At 41.1% G+C, this 17,663-nt stretch overlaps 1 protein-coding gene across 6 annotated transcripts in view; it reads right to left on the reverse strand.

Annotated features, from left to right (window-relative positions):
- The window catches only part of gria3b (glutamate receptor, ionotropic, AMPA 3b), a 104,018-nt gene that overhangs the window by 11,483 nt on the left and 74,872 nt on the right, over window positions 1-17,663 (reverse strand). For all 6 annotated transcript variants that reach the window (XR_009782887.1, XM_061725048.1, XM_061725047.1 and 3 more), the window contains exons 9-13: window positions 15,966-16,070; window positions 13,485-13,691; window positions 11,059-11,432; window positions 10,063-10,261; window positions 164-411 (exon numbers count right to left, since the gene is read on the reverse strand). Coding sequence is in view for 5 of the 6 variants with exons in the window: in XM_061725048.1 (XP_061581032.1) it covers window positions 164-411; window positions 10,063-10,261; window positions 11,059-11,432; window positions 13,485-13,691; window positions 15,966-16,070 (1,133 nt within the window). In the remaining variant the exon portion in view is untranslated. The remainder of the gene's footprint in view (window positions 1-163; window positions 412-10,062; window positions 10,262-11,058; window positions 11,433-13,484; window positions 13,692-15,965; window positions 16,071-17,663) is intronic.

The raw sequence follows: 17,663 nt of genomic DNA on the forward strand, positions 1-17,663 counted from the left end.
ATCATTAAATAAACCTTTGAATCCAAGTACATTGAAAGGCATACTACCGTTACCTCTGTGTCCATAAAAAAATAAGAAGAAAAGAGAATGATAACAGGGGAACATCAGGGTAGGTGGAATACTATAACAACATTGGGGGATATTGTTATATTATTCCACCCACCTTAATGCTGAGCCTTTGGGTGTCGCCACACCGTAGCCTTTCGAGTCGAGGTTCCCGCCCACTTTCATGGTGTCACACGGCTTCCGCTGCTCGATGTACTCGTTCATGGTGGATTCGAGGAGAAAGGCAAACTTGCCTTTTGATTTTCGTACCCTGGCCACGCCATCAGGCGTGGTCTTAACAAACACTGAGGGCTCCGCAGATTTCATGTATGACCACATCTTCTCATACACTGCTATTTTGGATCGCTGTGCAGAGAAAAAAACGAGAGAAGAAATTTAGTAATTTGACAAAAATATCAGGTCTGTGGGATGGATTTTGCAGGATTTCTGCGCTTCATGATCATACGATACAAAGTGCGCTGAGAGGTATTTATAGACATCCAGAAAAAGCAGCGGACTGATATCTTTAAATACTTCCAGTAAATATGCTCGGTGGATTGCTCGTTAACCACGAAGTACAAGAATTTACAAAATCCATCTCTCCTCACAAACGCTCATACTGTAAACACACCTCAAATTCACTGAATGTGAATGATCACACATCATCCACATTAAGTTACATCACAAAAACTGGGTTTTCTTACAAAAAAAGGACACTCGTAGTGTCATTCTGTAAAAATAGCCTTAATAGTTCAGTTTTTGTGATGTTCAGTCGCATGTTATGATCATTTTATTTAAAAGAGCTTGTAGAAAAGTTCTGTACCAGAGTTGAAAATTCAGCCCCAATGAGTAAACTCAGCCTGGGTTTAAAGTCCTAATTTAACTCGTAGAACTTATTACTGTCATTCATTTTGACAACATCAGTAAGGAAATGTCTCAAGTGTGTCCCTGACACACTGTGAATGAAGAAGAAGAAAAAGTGACCTCCAAGGTAACTCCATGAAAGAAAGACAGAGACAGGACTGCCAAGTCTTACACATTCACCGTGAAAGTCACAGTTTAACCTGTTCGATATCTCACACTGAGAATCCCATCAACATTAATAACCATTAATACGTCTCGTACATACAGTAACCTAGTAATTACACAAGAATTTGAGGCTTGTTTGCACTTTTCTGTAGAGAGAATAGGAGAGCCTTGTGTGGCTGCTAATTTACGGCCTCTATATACTCAAAAAGAGAGAAGTTTGTTCTTGTTCCCAGGGCTACGAGAAACAAAAATGACATCATTGTTTTCTCACAGTCCTGGTTTGAGAGATTTTGCAGATTGTTCTCAACACTTGGGCACGACCTTTTATTATCGTGTGGAGTCTGAGAATTCTTGTGTGATTGGCCAGAATCTGCATTTCTGCTGGCGCGGGAGCTTGTGCTGCAACTCTTTCTATGCTTCTCGTGAGCAATCGTGAGTAGTAACCATAAATCCTCCTCCTCTGATTCAAACACGTTGCTCTCTTCCAACTCCTCCATCAACTGAAAAATACACATGCTACAGTCTTGAGTGTCCTGTCAGGACTTCCAGGAGTTCTGCACTTCAGTTTCTCTTCAAGCGTGAAATGTCCTGGGCAGAAGGAACTTTGTTCTTCTTCTTTCCACCTCGAGAAACAGAACAAATGTCTCCGTTCTTGCGGATGTGACAACCTTTACCAAGCATAGTTAGAAAACGTCCTTTATTTTACTTAGCATTTGTAGCATCAAGCTGCATGGGATATGCTGCACCGTGGTGCGTATTTATGCTTATCTTGAAACGTGTAGTCCAATCTTGAGCAAGCAACTAGATTGATAGATATTTATCTCTTTCTGGACACATAATAAATCATTTACGCTATTTATTAATAAGAACCAGTTTTTTTTCTTTTCATGCATTACATTATTTTACATTCCCAGAACAGCTTCCCCATAATGATCGGGACTTACATTTATTCTTTGAAATGTCACATGCACAGTCGATTAATTTAAATGAAAATATTTAAATATAGACTTTGCATTTCCATTTTTAAAAGGTGACTGGTAGCATCCTGCCGTTAGAAGGAACCCTTTCCTCAATAATGACAGTGGAGATGGCGGCAGGCCTTTGGCTGCAGAGCTTCAAATGGTAACCTCACTCTGCTGCCATTAAGGCTTCAAAGACTGTTCCAAACTGTTTGAACATAATACACAAAGACATTATTTCTAGCCTTTTCTTGGACATTTTACAAAATGATATGAGAAAATAATTGAAAATATTTGCACACAACATTTTGTTGGATTTGTTCATTGTTTTTATTTGGTTTATTTGGTGGTTGGGGATGGGTCTAAAGAGGAAATGAGAGCTGTGTCAGAAACCACTAGTCGTGCTCGACACAATGTGCTCGCCGTTTTGTAGCGCTGTCCAAAGTTGTGCTGAGAATTGTTTTACCCTGTATTGTGCACCCAATATATCCCATAATGCTTCATGGATATTGTGCAACTGGTCTGTCACATTGTATTTCCTTTACAGTAGTGATGGAGTGAATAGAACCAACAAAAATAACAATGGTATTATCTGGAAGTCCATTTCTAATGAGTTCATGTCATTGTTCCCAACACAGAAGCCTCCAAAGCGTCCTCTTCCTTCCCTTTTTTTCCACTGCCTGTGGTACCGCTTAGCCAGATTGCAAAATCTAGGAGAGTTGGGTGCTATCTATAGTAATTATCTATTTAATTATTTTGTGCCTCTGGATTTATTTAGACACGTCACACATGGTGTAATCCTGGTCCAAGTACTTAAGAGCCATACGACCTAATATGCACTGGGTTCTGTGTGTGTGCTCTCGTTTACTTGAGAAAAGCAAGAACAGTAATAGAAGTTCTACCACCAACCAACGGATGTGTGTGTAGAGTGTATTGTCAGTTCATACACCAACATCCACATCATTACTTCCATGCATGATAAACACTTACATTTTGCTTTTGCTTCTCTTCTTATAACCTTCCCGGGACACATATCCTTTAACCAGGATCAGTCAATTTAAGATTGGACAATTAATTTTACAAGACAACAGTCTATAAATAGTGGTTTGAGCTGAATGCTGATCTGGGTTTTAAGCTAAAACCAAGCGCCAACCACCTAACTTCTTCTTTTTGTTTTTTTATTAACATACAGTGCAAACAGCGACAAAAGACGACATCAGTTACAATGACATGTATCTAGGTGTGTGTGTGTGTGTGTGTGCGTGTGTGTGTGTGTGTGTGTGTGTGTGTGTGTGTGTGTGTGTGTGTGTGTGTGTGTGCGTGTAAATAAGATGATGAAAGTAGATACATAAATTAAGAATATTAATTCGAGAATAAATAAGTAAACAAATAAATAATTAAAATATAATATATAATATAAATATAGCGTAATAATATAGTAATATCTTAATATAACATACTAATTTTTATAATATTATAACATATAACAAAATGATATCACTATACTATAATATATAACAATATAATAATATTATAGTTTAACATCCCGTGAGATTTCATAACTGAATATAATAATACACTATGAAACAATATATCATGATAATGCCAGGAAAAATTATTAGAGTTAGAATTGGTAATTTATATATTGCAATGGGGGGTGAGGTCAGACCGGGGCGTCAGGGAGGCGAGAAGGAGCCCCCACCAGACTCCAGTTGCCCGACCGGGAGCCCCAGGAAGAGGCAGGTAGGACGGCAGTGAAAGGAAAACCCCCCTCCCTTTTTGATTTTAAGCATTTTTGAATTTATATATATATATATATATATATATATATATATATATATATATATATATATATATATATATATATATATATATATATATATAGATAGAGCGGTAAAAAGTAGCATTTTCATTACCTTTAAACGTCATGAGTTATGCAGATTTTGGATCGTAAACCAAGTATTTGGGTTATTGGAAAATGGTTTGGTTTAGAAATACTACAACGTAAACTAGATCTTTTATTGTGAACATCTTCATTTCAAGTTGATAATTGTATTAATTAATAATAACACAGACTGAGTTCTGTGACACTTTGTCTCCAAACAAACAGATCATTACAGACTCATCACATTAACCAACAAAATCATTAACTTTGGGGTTTCACGTTGTTTGATTTATTTTATCATATTTTTTTCTAGACTAGTATCTATCTATCTATCTATCTATCTATCTATCTATCTATCTATCTATCTATCTATCTATCTATCTATCTATCTATCTATCTATCTATCTATCTATCTATCTATCTATCTATCTATCTATCTATCTATCTATCTATCTATGGGTGATGATTCGAGACTGAAACATTACACAAATAACTGAATCTATTTGATGAATGCTCCCTGCTCAAATGAAAAAGCCTCCAAGTTGTGAGAGCTATTCTATTTGAATGCAAATACGAGAGATGAGGGAAGCAATAAACAGAATTAGATGTAATGTTTTTGTTGACAATGACATCAAATGACGCCAGCTTTGAGGACCTTTCCCCTAAGACGTTGCCTTAGTCTCCTCAGCTGTGGGAAAGCTGCAGATGCATCATCGGATGAAGAGAAAAAAGAATGGATCTGGGCATTGATTAGTGTCAAGGGACTGTGCTGCCTCCGTGCCTTATGAAGTCGATTCATCAATATCGTAGCGAGGACAAAATGCGAACAAAACATTTAAATACCGATTCCACTGGAAGTAAAAATCCCAGCTGGAACGCTTCCAGCAGACGCACAGAGCACAAACAAGATTCACGGATGATAGGACCAAGAAAAGATGAGACATTTGATCACTAACTGCAGGTACGCTGATGTGCACACGTGCACATACACACAACGCACCTAAAGTAAAGCAACATAAATGCACACATCCCTGGACGTCTCCTTTAAAATGCTATAATTCACATTCTTGGGCGGTCATTTGAAATTCAATTAGGGGAGCAATGACTTCACAAATCCACGAGCGATGAACGGGCAATTTGTTGAACAATTAAATACCACCATAAATACCGCTTTATACAGTACATGTGGCCCTCCTTCGTGTCACATAATAGCTCTCTTCAAGAATACCTCTGTTTTCAGAATGAGCTTCAAACTAATTTCAGAGGGAGTAGCTTAATTTTGTATCAATTGGAGAAATAAAAAAAAAGAAATATGTTTCCTTGTTGGAATCACATTATAGTACTCATCTGTGTGTATTTAAAATTATTCCGAAGCAATGCTGCTGTCTTCAAAATGGATGGCTTCAATAGCCAACCGTCCTCCCTCGGTGATACAGTTACAGCTTCTGTGTAGGTGTTCATCCTGCAAATCTGCCCGCAACAACGACTTTCCTGCTGACTGCTAATAGCAATGAGGACAAAGTCACAGCTGTTTTTCAAACCTCTTGACCTTAAGCAAGAAATAAAAAAGACAGGACTTGCCTCGAGCAAGACGGTGGCAGGTTGACACCGGTGGCCCTTTTTAACTCGGTTTCAGTATCCACTAACTCTGCAGGGAAATATGTGGGATTTTCAACTGTTTCAGGGCTCTCTCTGAATTTATGTGCTAATATGTACTGAAGTGCTAATAAAGTGTCACAGTAAGACTACTTAACAGGCCATCCAGACTTAACAGTCGCTTGTAAATTTCATTTTTGAATAGATGTATTGTCGTTAATCTAATTGCCTTAGAGGAAAATGTCATCAGCTTTTAAAGATGACATTGTTATTGGTTGAAAAGATTACTCTATGCTGAGTCACAAGAAACCAGGATTTAAATAGTCCTGCTTTCATGGGCGCATTTACAGGAACTGAGTTGTATTTACAAAAGTTTTAATTGAACTGATTTCCATTCAATTCAAAGTTATAAAAAAGAGTAATTTAGAAAACTGAAGCATCTTGATGTTTTGCTGTGTGGATGGAAGAGCATGTAATACCTAATAAAATTCACCTGTATTTGTCTGGTGCCAGTACACAACAAAAGTTGTCTTCTGTGTAAAATGCCTTGAGGAAAGTCCACGCCTGTCCAATCAAAGACAAATATGTTTGTATCTAAAACACATCAGTACCTGCCTCACAGGAGGACACAGCAAATCTATGTGGAAAAGATATTTGCAGAACATATTAGAAGTGCAAACCTTTGAGCATCTGTCAGTGACTGGCAACTACTGGCCTACAACCGCCTGATAAAACCAGTATTGAAACGCATTATTAAAACGGGGGCCGTCTACAGGCGCACCATTGCACTGTAGTGATAAATCACTTATAGAGCTAAAAAAAAAAGCAATTTTAGTTTCCTGTGCTATAAAAGAGTAAAGAACGCCAGGCAGGGACTCCAATGCTGTGTTAGTTCATTGGTAAATATAGCTTTTATTTCTTTTTTCTACTTTTAGAACTTTAGCCATCTTATTAAAATGTCTGAGAGGAGACAAAAGCCAAACTTCTAAGTCAAAGAATGGACTTCTTCACTCTAAATAACCATTTAATCTGTATTGATTCTGAGTTACGCAGCATTTCCAGACCTCTGCCCACTGCCCCTTGAACTGCAGCCTGTTTTTAATTCTCCCTCTGGCGTCGCAGGGCTGCTTTCATTACAGCCTCTCACTCATACGCTCCACTGTTTGTGCATTTAAAGGCCATATCCAAACACCTCACCTCATTTGATTTGACTTTACTTCCCTTCCATTTTTGTTTGTGGACCTCATTTTTTCCCCTTCAATATCCTGTATGCCAGGACTACCTGTAGCGCGAGTATGCAGAGATGAAAGTTGAGGCTCTGGGGATGTACTATGTCTGTGAACTGCCACATGCTACACCCTGAATACCAAATGTCCTTCTTTGATGCTTGTTGCTGGACTACAATTGCTCTTCTCCAGTGCCTGCTGCTGCTGCTGCTCATCTTAGCTTCGACAAGGCCCTCGGAAGACTGTTTTTCCTCAGAGGTTATCCCTATCATGCGGCACGCACTTTTGGCAGCTTTCTCTTTCATGCAAACAGGCTGTAATCTTTATATGAGCCTCCCCTTTACTCAGCACCGTAGTGAAACACAAAGTGACAAGAGCTCTGGGAGTAGTGTTACAACGTGATGAATATGATTGCAGGGCAGCGGAAGGATTTCTTGTATGAATCCCTTCTTCATGCAACCCTGCTCTAATGCAAGCCTGCTCTGCATAAAAAGCTACTTATTAAACATTGTGTTGGACCATCCTGAAGTGATAGTGTGTGCCATAAGAGCTGAGACGTGAAATTGATTTTCATGCTTAGTAAAATGTATTGGTGCCTGCACCAAGGCTGTTGTCCCCCATCTCCACCACACCTGCAAATCAGTAAGATGCATGATGGTTGCTGTTGAGGTTTTGGGTAATGTATAATCGTTTGAGGAGAAAAGCATGCTGCAGTCCCATTTCTATGTGTAATTATCATTCTTTTCATTGTTCTGCTGTTAAATGAGGTGCATGAAGGGACAGCAGTGTGGTTGCCTTTGATGGTCTTCACCCCAGTCTTCACACGTAATTAAGCAACCACATCAGCTCATTTTATCATCCAAGTCATGATTCTGCTCCCGCATCTCCTTCAATGTACGTCTCAAAATGTAACCGAGCTCAGCCTGCTGATGGAATGAAACCTCATCAGAAGGATAAACATGGCCTCGCTGCTACAACTCATCACTTTCTAATCATCCAAAACACAAATGTGTAAATGACTGCATGAAGAGATTCATGACAGGAATTAAATTGATGAAACGAACCACAGTGGTGCAGTGGCGCATGACAGCTGCCGGGGAAGGGCGACGCGACGCTTTAAGCTATCCCAGACCGTCTCGAGGCAAAAGAGAAGACCAACGCCTGGAGACTGAGGAGACGAAGGTGTCCAAACAAGCGAGACAGTCTGGGGAAGATGAGCCGGTGGAAAAGACTCTGCCAAATGCTGAGAGCGACGCAGACTTCCACTGGGCATGTTTACGGCATCCCAGGCCAGCTGTCCTCGCTGCTTGTGAGCATCAGTTCCTGGGCTTTCTGGGGGATCTACTCTAAGACAACTCACTTTGAAAATCCTACCGTACCTTCTCCACATTCCCAAATGAAGACACGCACACTGAGTGGAGTACTGTCTCCGAGAGGTGATAAACCATATGTTGAAAATGTCTAAGCTTTGAAGGGATGTTCAGCGGTCCAATCAATAACACATAAATAACGATATTCATGTTTGTATCTTCAGGTTTGCAAATGAAAGCAAAAAAAAGAAGAAAAAAAAAGGATTCTTCGTCAGAGAGTGTGTTCTCCTTGTCAAGGAGTTCTGGATCATAAACCCGGCGAAAAAAAAAATCAAAAATTAGAGGCCAGCCGTGTCAGACATGATAACATATGTCTGTTTTGAAACATTGGACTTGATCTGAAATTTCCAGCTGGCTGATGCCGTATGGATCTAATTAAACCTGAATTTATTTTTCTGAAAAACAGATCTGAAATAGAACTTGAACTCTTATTAATCAGAGTGGTTTTTTTCTCCTTGTCAGCCCTCTACAGCTTTAATTAAAAGTCCCTTGGTATAGCAGTTCACACATGTCATTTCCTATTTGAAGACTTAGGGATGTAACTGGGACACTCATTATACAGAATGCAGGAAAACGCAACTGCCCTACAACTAATCAGATTGTTCTACCACGCAGAAGATCCCTGTCAGGCTGGCAAGCTTTTCTCCTACTTACGTCCACTGAATCTGTGGTGCAAAAACCTACTGTAAACTGTACAGTGCACGCACACGTGCACCATCTAATGAAAAGGAGAGCAGTGACTGGTGTTGAGCGTGTTATATGTAGAATGAAGTGATGCCGTCACACAGGCAATGATTCCCTGATTGCACAGTATTATCCTGATTGTATTCAGCCTTTTATAACACGCTCTCGACTGTGTACAGACTTTAGACAAAAGGTTTTTAAGCGTGACGCTCGGCAGACGCTATCTTATCCTTTTCTTTTTTTCTATGAAAAATATGGATGTGATTCCGCATTTTGTTGTTGTGAGCAATTCAACCCAGGGGTAACTCAAATGAAGTGCTCTCTCTGCCAACAGGCTGCAGCTGCGAAGCATATGAATTGTTTCTCTCCTGCTGATGAGTAATGAGGGAGCGTAAGATAAAAGACTGTCATATTGCCTTTTCGTCATCACAGGCAAAGTGCTGTTTCAATAATTTGTTTTCAGCTTTGGACTGCTATTGTGGCCATGCCATGAGCCAAGTCGTCTATGGCTCGCTCAGCAAAAGGCTGATGGATGCGGCACTTTTTAAAACCTGCATCGTGAGCATGTGGTTTCCTCTAAGAGGCTAATATGCTTTTGCCTCAGATTGTAGTTAATTCATAATTTAATTGCTGTGCTAGTTCTCCATACCAGTGGATATATTCCTTATTCCTCCTATAATGTGTCTCGGATTGCTATGTTTGACCTGTGGGGTTCTTTTTCATCAGGTCCAATTTGCTGTCCACTACCGGCTCGCTAATTATACTTCATGGGCTGACCCTTCTGAGCTTGAGTCGTATGTGGGCGCTTTGATTAGCCTCCTGTTTTTATCACCTCCGAGTCTTTCGACGTTGTTATCACACTTTCTGCTGACAGCCCCGGTGCCTCAAGGTTGCACACTGCAGTGCTGCCGCATAAATTTGACATCTCATGTCACGAGAGTTCAAGAACGACTTTCTTTTGTCAACGTGCCTCAATTGGAGCAATCTTGCACGGGTCAAGAGTGCTGCAGTGAAGGCACGGAAAAGGAAATCTGCAAGGAGGAGTTTATCAGGGACATAATAGGGAGTCGATTTGTGAGTCGATATTTAGGGCTTAGCGAGTGAAATGAAAAGAGCCAGTGGTTGATTAGTGAAGCAAAACCGGACCCTGAAAGGGTCGGGGATGAGAATCTATCCTGGGGACTTGAAACCTGCAACAGTCCAGTGACTGAAATCATGTTGACTACAGTGAAAGGTAAAGCCCAAGGCAGGGGTTAAGGGTTACTCACCCTGAAAAACTCTTTTGTGGAGCCTGAGTCCAGAGTCCCATATGCTATCTCTGTCTGCTTGGCCAGATCTTCAGCACTTTCTATGGGCGAGACCATTCTTTCCACGGTCAAGAAGGCAGCCAGGTTGGCCGTATAGGAGGAGATGATGATGAGAGTGAAGAACCACCACACACCGCCGACGATACGGCCCGACAGAGACCTGAGAGAGGGAGAGTTGATGACAGGGAAACACAGAATGTAATTCCTGGACATGTGGTGCCAATCAAGCCACTAACATCTACCAGTTGTGTGTGATGTTCGTATCTGCACCAGTCGATAGAATTTCCTTGTAAATCCTTAACGCAAGACTGCGTCAGCACTCAAAAGGAGCCCACTTCCAAGGAAAATAGTACAAGTTGTTTATATGTACTCTAATCTAAGTCCTTAATTGACTGTGAAACACCCTGCTTGTCAGAAAATAATAAACACTAAAGCAAGATGTTAGACTGAAAATACATCTCATCCACTGCAGTTAAAATTTCATGTAGCAGTTCCTTCCCTATCTTTTAATACATGTTTTTCTTATTCTGCTCTGCTAGGGCTGTGCGATTAATCGATTTTAAATCTAAATCGGATTTATTAATCAAGACGATGTTAAAAAAAGGAAAATCGATTTTCCTTTTTTGCAGCTGGCTGCATTACAGACAGAGCTCGTCTAGTCATCTTTGTTTGGTCAAGAATATTGTAAATGTTGTCACTTTACTAAACTCAAGGAGGATTTACAGTATCTTTCAATTGCACTTCATTCCCAATAGGGACATTTGTTTGCTATTTTTCTTTAAAAATAAAGATAAAATATTTGAAACAATTTATTCCATTGTCTTTTGTAGTTTTACCAAATAAATAGAAATCGAAAATCAGGTTTTCAGAGAAAAAAATCGGGATTTTATTTTTGTCCAAAATCGCCCAGCCCTATGCTCTGCTGTTGAATCGTGGTGTTTACTGAAGCTGACCCACCTGGGAGAGATGTCACAGCCCTGCTGCATGAAGGCGCCCAGTGAGAACCAGAGGGAATTGAAGATGCCAAAGTCATTGGGAGGGTCGGGGGGAGTCTGAGGGTCTTTGGTCTCGTCCTGTTCCTCTAGGTTCCACTCATAAGGACTGAATCGACTGACCAGGAACAGGACCACGCTCACCCCGATATAGGCAAAGACTATACACATCCAGATTTCATAGGCCAGCGGGTCCAGGAAGGAGAAAACACCGGGCTTGGACTTTTGCGGCTTCTTTATCATAATGGAGATGCCCAAGCTCATAAACGGCTTGGAAAAGTCTATCACCTCCTCTCGAACCAGAGTAATGGTGAGAGGTGCAACAGCTATATCTGCTCTCTGGAAACAGGAACATGCACAGCAAGCATTAGTCATGACTTGCATTCAAAATAGGGCATTTCATGTGTGAGTGACTGGAGCTGTTTTCTATCACACAGTTTACATGAGATTTTCAGGAATAAGCGACCAACTGCTACTTTTGAAGGAGAGCTTAAGGAGAAAGATGACTCAAACAAGAACAGCGGAGTTGCTGTGATTCTAGCAAATAGAGGAAAACAGTAATATCAATCAAAGTTTCACGATGAAATGTTGCTACATTTAAAGGTAAGGAAAAGAGAGGGGTCAAGCGGCTTCGGAGAGGCAGCTTGGAAAGAAAAAAATCCACTTAGACAGATGCTCCTTTGTCCCAATGATACGCAGAAGGGAAGAAAACGTTTCAAATGAAACACTGAAAAAATCATACGATTGAAATATTAATGGAATATGAGCCTTAGCAGTGTGTGTATCTAATTAAAAGTGTTAAGTTGCAGAACGTCAGTATTAAGAAACCAGTGAGCCTGTGTACAAATGACATTCACAACACTGAGTTTACCAAACACAACTTAATTTGGCACCGATTTTTTTTTTCCCAAGCTGTTTCTCTTTATCTTTCTCGTTTGCTCTGCAACTTCAATCACATTATGCTATCAAAACACATCCATGGAGGTGGTGCTGCCTTTTTAGAAATCACAATGTGAACGCAGAAGAAAATAATTAATCATGTTAGACAATGTTACTGCAGTCTGGCTATACAAGATTAATTAAATAATGCTGCTTTCAAAAGAAGACACCCCGCCAAAGAGAAGCCGTGTATTGTTGGATTGTGCTGTGTTGTCTTTTTGTATCGAGAAAAAAAAAAACAAAACGCAGAAAATGCTGAACTGAAGCAGCGCGAGGCAGAAAATGTTTCTTACAAGGTCAGACGAGGAGCAACACAAATGGAGCCAATAAACATGACTGTTTTCTTTACCCTGTCAACACAACGGTGGGAAGGGCTATAACCATTTAATCCTTACGCGGGTGTAAACAGCACTCAATCAATTGTGAGGGAAACAAAGCAATAAAGATTGGCCTCGGGCAGAACCTTTAAAAGAAAACTAAAATCAAATTAATTTACCGGTCAAAAGGTCAAAGTGTACGAAACTATTAGTGCCGGCCCACCTGCTGTAACATTACGGGCCTGGAAGGACTTGACAGAGATGTGATTGGAATGTTTTTTTTCCTTCACCTCCCATCTGCAGGAGGTGGACTTTTCCCATTTGAAAGATAATTTGGAGGGCGATAGCACATCAAACCAAGCAATCTCTCAGACTGATAGTTAGGATATTGAACAAGGGAGGAAGCCTAACCCTCATGCATTTTGAATTTGGCCACTGTTCAATGGCTGAAGCGTCAGAGAAAAGTGCCTGGGCCGGGGGGGGAGGGTGGAGGACGGGGGTGTGAGAGAGCGGGGGATAACTTTGGAATGCTAAAGGTATTGCAAGAGCCCGAACGCTCTGTCAGATGTAAAATACGGTGTGAGAGGTTCAACCTCTGTGGAGCACTACGCATATGGATCTTGTTGTTCCAAACCGCAGACCATAATTTAGCTGTTGATTCTGAAGCAGATTTTCTCAGCTGTGAATGTGGGATATTCATCAAACGCATGAAACATTGAACATAATTACACAATCACTTCAAAGGCGTACAATCTTTCATTCATCAAAGTGATTACAGTGTGTTTGCCATATGGAGTCATTGTTTTCATGTACCTACCTCGGTTCCAACTGTAGGACAGAGAAGTTTCTAAGCTAAGCAAGACCGATTAATTGCAGTGAACAGCACTGAGAAATGACTTCATTTTCTCCGTCTCAAGATGACCACCAACTCCCCAATGCTCGAGGCTGCATTTGACAAACTCACTCACGGCTGAGCTTCCTGAGACAGCATCAGCCTTTGAACTGGGCAAGAAGAACTGATGAGTTCATAATGGGTTGGTGTTCACCTTAAGACAGAAAAATGAGATCTCCTCTCATGTTGAAGTTCCTTGCAAACTGTCATGTAATCAGCGAAATTGAGACTCCCAGTACTCACCCCATAGACCAGTTCACCCACCATCCCGTTCCACGTCTTGGTCTCAGGGTCTCGGGCGCCGTATTTTCCATCCATTACTATAGACAGTTTGTACTTAATTCCAACATGTTTGGCAATCTCAGATGCTAAATCGACGCAGTAGCCTTCATATCTGTCATTCCCCTCCAGATGCATATAATTTTTCTTGTACATCACATAAGGAGCTTCCTGTTGATTCAAACACACGCTGGTTTATTCACTCCCATGCCCTTGCACAGATTTAGTTATACAGAAATATGCATGCATGCTCTAATGTTTGTTCATGCACGAACACCCACACAAACACCCAAACACTCCAAACTGAACTCTAGCTAAGGTAGGAACTCTAACCTCAACTTAAACCCACCCGATGACAACTTGTTGCCTTATGAGCAGGTGATAACAGCAGCGCAGGAAGGTAGGGGGGATGCTGGAGCTGATCACAACACTGTAGTCTTCGAGCGGTTCAAGCCTCAACTTTTGTCTTAAGTTTTGTTCCCAGGCCTTTTGGGGTTTTGGTGCTGAATTTACTACTGTAGGTTTAAGCCAAGGCTCCTAACTGAGTACTTGTATGTAACAAGTTGGGATACCAAGTTTCAGTAACCCTTGATACATGTCTTTACTTAGGACTTGATCTACTTCAGTAGGACTTGCATTTTGTCCATATAAGGACATTTTCATTATGTAATTCACTCACACACACAGTTAAAATATCATTAGCTGCAATTACAACATGCATGCACTCATGCATACACAGATGATGCCCTGCAAATGCACAAATATGCACTGATGACAGCAGCACGATCATGGGGTCGCACTGCTCTCATCACGCTGTGGCAGCCAGCAGACACCAAGCCTCGTGTGCGCAACCCATTTTGAGCCCAACTCTCTGTGGAAGTCTGTGACACAATCGAGAAGGTTTGAAGTGAAGGGAGCAAAACTTTTTCTTCGTGTAAGTGAGAAGAAAAAGGAAAGTCATTTAACCTTTCATGGCAAGAACACAGTGTGCTTTAGCATTGCTGGGAGTCATTGTTAGGCAAGGTGTGGGTCAGCTCAGAAGTGGGCGGGGGTGGGGATGGGGATGGGGATGGGTTTCACAAGTAAATGCCAGTGACAGGAGAGGGATCAGAGTGCCCCTAGTGTCTCAACATAGTCAAGCACATTGCACCAATGGGCAGTTAAAGGCTGTTTCATTCCAAAAAACATTAAATAATAATAATTCAAAACAAAACAAAACATTAAAATAAAAAAAAACAAGAGCTGTTATCTGCTATCCAGAATAATGCAAAACCAAAAGTAGTCCATAACATAAATAATCACAAAAGGAGAGCAGGAGCGTGCTAGTGTTCCTCTCTTTTCCCAAACGCTGGTGCAGCTCATCTTTTTCTCTTACTGAGCACATCCTCATTATCCAACAATAGGGCTGCTCAGGAGAGCACGCATCGCCATTACAGCCACACACAATTAAAGTGCAAGTGCAAGAGCAATGGTTTGTTTGTTCTGTGCTGAATGTATCCCCTCACCTCGGATCCACTCAATCATTCCTTCCCAGTTAACACGTGTTTATTTCTCGACTGTTTATCTTATCCTGAGATGCTAAACGTCTCCCGGAGTGTTGCTGGTTTATGTCTTGGAACCCAGATTACATCTAACCACATATCTAGAGATAGTTATTGCTTTCTAGGCACTTTTTCGCTCTCGTTTCAGTCTTTGTTTGCAGTGAATGGGGTACGGCATCCGGATGTCATTGTGCAACTATGCAATCAGTAAATAAATTTGCAATGGAAGCTTTCCGGTAAGCCTGAAAACATTTAGCTGAGTGAATGAAGTTAAAATAAAAGTTAAACAGGTTTTTTTTTTTCTCTTTGTCATAATTTGGTTTGGGGAAAACAAAGAGGAAATGATGCTCTTCTAACGCTCTGAAGGGAAGTCATATATACTTCAACACAGAACACATGGAGAGAAATAAAAATAGACTGGCGAAGCCATAACAAGGAAAAATACCAAACCCTTTTTTATCCTTCCAACACTGTCTATTTAGCTTTGCCCAGCTTGTGAAACATTTGCAGGATCATTCTCTAGGCATTCTGCAGCCAATCTGTCCCAAGTGTCATTGAACATTTACTTGATGAGGACAGACAGGTCTACTTACGTATGTGTTTGTATGCTTTTTGTTATTGATGGAGTCAACCATTATCACTTATACCATTTATTGTGATGTCACTGCTACGACAGGCCACTGAAGTATGGAAAATTAAAATGCTTTGACACCCACACGGATACAGTTGAAACACTCCCCCCGGGCCGGGTCGACTGTTTCAACGTGTAGTGAGTGGATGGAAAGCAACACAAAAAAGATGTGGTTCTACCCGCCCAGGACAGAATGTAGCACTCATTGGCATCAACACCATGACCTTGAGTGGCAGAATACGTGAAACATTTAAAACTGCATGGAAAGTGTACCATAATAGTAGTGACCACAATGGTTCGGTTTTCCACCGAGGATTCGTTGGAGACCTGCGGGTCCATAATATTTACAAATCGCGAGTACTCGTTCCAGTACCCGATCTGCAAAGAAAAAACAGGGGTTGGTGATGCTTGCCAGCACATTGTAAAGATTAAAAGTAAACCTGTAGAAGAGACAAATATTAATGGGAACATCAGTGATGCAAGCAGCGCCACGTTTTTCAGTCAGACACTTAATGCAGAGTTTATGTTCTTTTCATTCACCATTCAGTTGCCTCTCCTGATTGCAAATATCCTATTGGCTTTTTATGTTTGTGTGCAGGAGCCGAGCGACTCCAGAGTAATATGTGAACATATGGCAGAAAAACTCTAATCTCTCATACCTTCAGCCTCCCATGGTTTTATTGTAAATTATTGATAGTCATGCCTGTGAACTGCATACACATTGAATAATTAAGCATATTTCAGTTAAGCATATTTCAGTGGCTGCACAGTTTCTCTGGCACAATCCTGCCACTGCAGTTCCTCTGTACTCTGCTGCACAGATGCCGAAGTCAAACCATTTTCAAGTGTTTGTTTGCCCATCTGAAATAATGTCTGCTCTGGCTCATGATGAAACGTGTTGCATATGTTCCTGCCAATAGTCCAACTGCTGCTGGAGAGTTTCCCCCTTCCACATCTGGCCTGCAGTTTTCTTGTTTTTGCGTCAGATCTTTCAGTGATTGGGACAAACAGGTGTACAGCAGTGCATTAAGTTTGAGCACCAAAAGGAGGTGCTATAAAGCAGCAAAAGTCTTAGAAGAACTCCAAACTGTGGTTAAAGCTGTGGATGTGGCCAGATGAGGGGAAGCTCTTAAATGTTCTGTTTGTTTTGTTTTTTCTTTCTTTCTTAGCTCTTATCCAACAGTGATATGTGAGCGGGGCTGCTTATGGGGCAGGACCACTGAGACCTGTGTCATGGAGAGCTGCTCCAGAGACAACATCCTGATCTTACCCCAACCAGCTGGGACAGATATCAGCCCATACATCACATGTGACAGTCACAGCTAAGAGCCCTCATCCTCTGACTGTCACCGGGGTGACTGAGGCTGCAAGTCCTGACAAAGTGCCGCTCGTCTTGTCTCATCTTCCTTCACTTCCTCACTCTCTCCCGCTGACCTCCTTTCTCCCACACTTGCCATCCATCTCCCGTCTCGTTCCTCCTCTCCTCGGCTGTGTGAGGATGACTGTGAAGGCTATGCAATGCTAATTGAAGTGGGGGCTTTAGACGCCTACGAGGCAGCCAGCATAATAACGGATCATATCAGCCTGAACCCACACTTATTCGGCTAACGAGAAATTTACAGCTGCCTCTAGGAACTAGGTGAGGTCAAAAAATAAAACCAGAGGTCATCATGCGGTACCGGTTATAGTGTCAATGTTTTCCTGGGAATTACCATCTTTAGGAAAAGTCAGGAGACTTCTTGGATACTCTTTACAGTAATTGTTATTGGGTTATTGGAATGGTAATTACTTTCGAGAAAGGACCAAAATCATATTTGCGCTATCCTACGGCAACAATAGTCTTTTTTTTACTCTTTTGATAGGAAGGTTTAAGCAATCAGATTCTAGCCGCTATGTGATTTGTTGGCTTTATGATGCTTGGCGTTAGCTCAGCAGTTATACTGCCGAGCAGAGGAAGAGACAGGCTTGCAG

The sequence above is a fragment of the Cololabis saira genome, chromosome 7 (assembly GCF_033807715.1).
Source record: "Cololabis saira isolate AMF1-May2022 chromosome 7, fColSai1.1, whole genome shotgun sequence".
Lineage (NCBI taxonomy): Eukaryota > Metazoa > Chordata > Actinopteri > Beloniformes > Belonidae > Cololabis > Cololabis saira.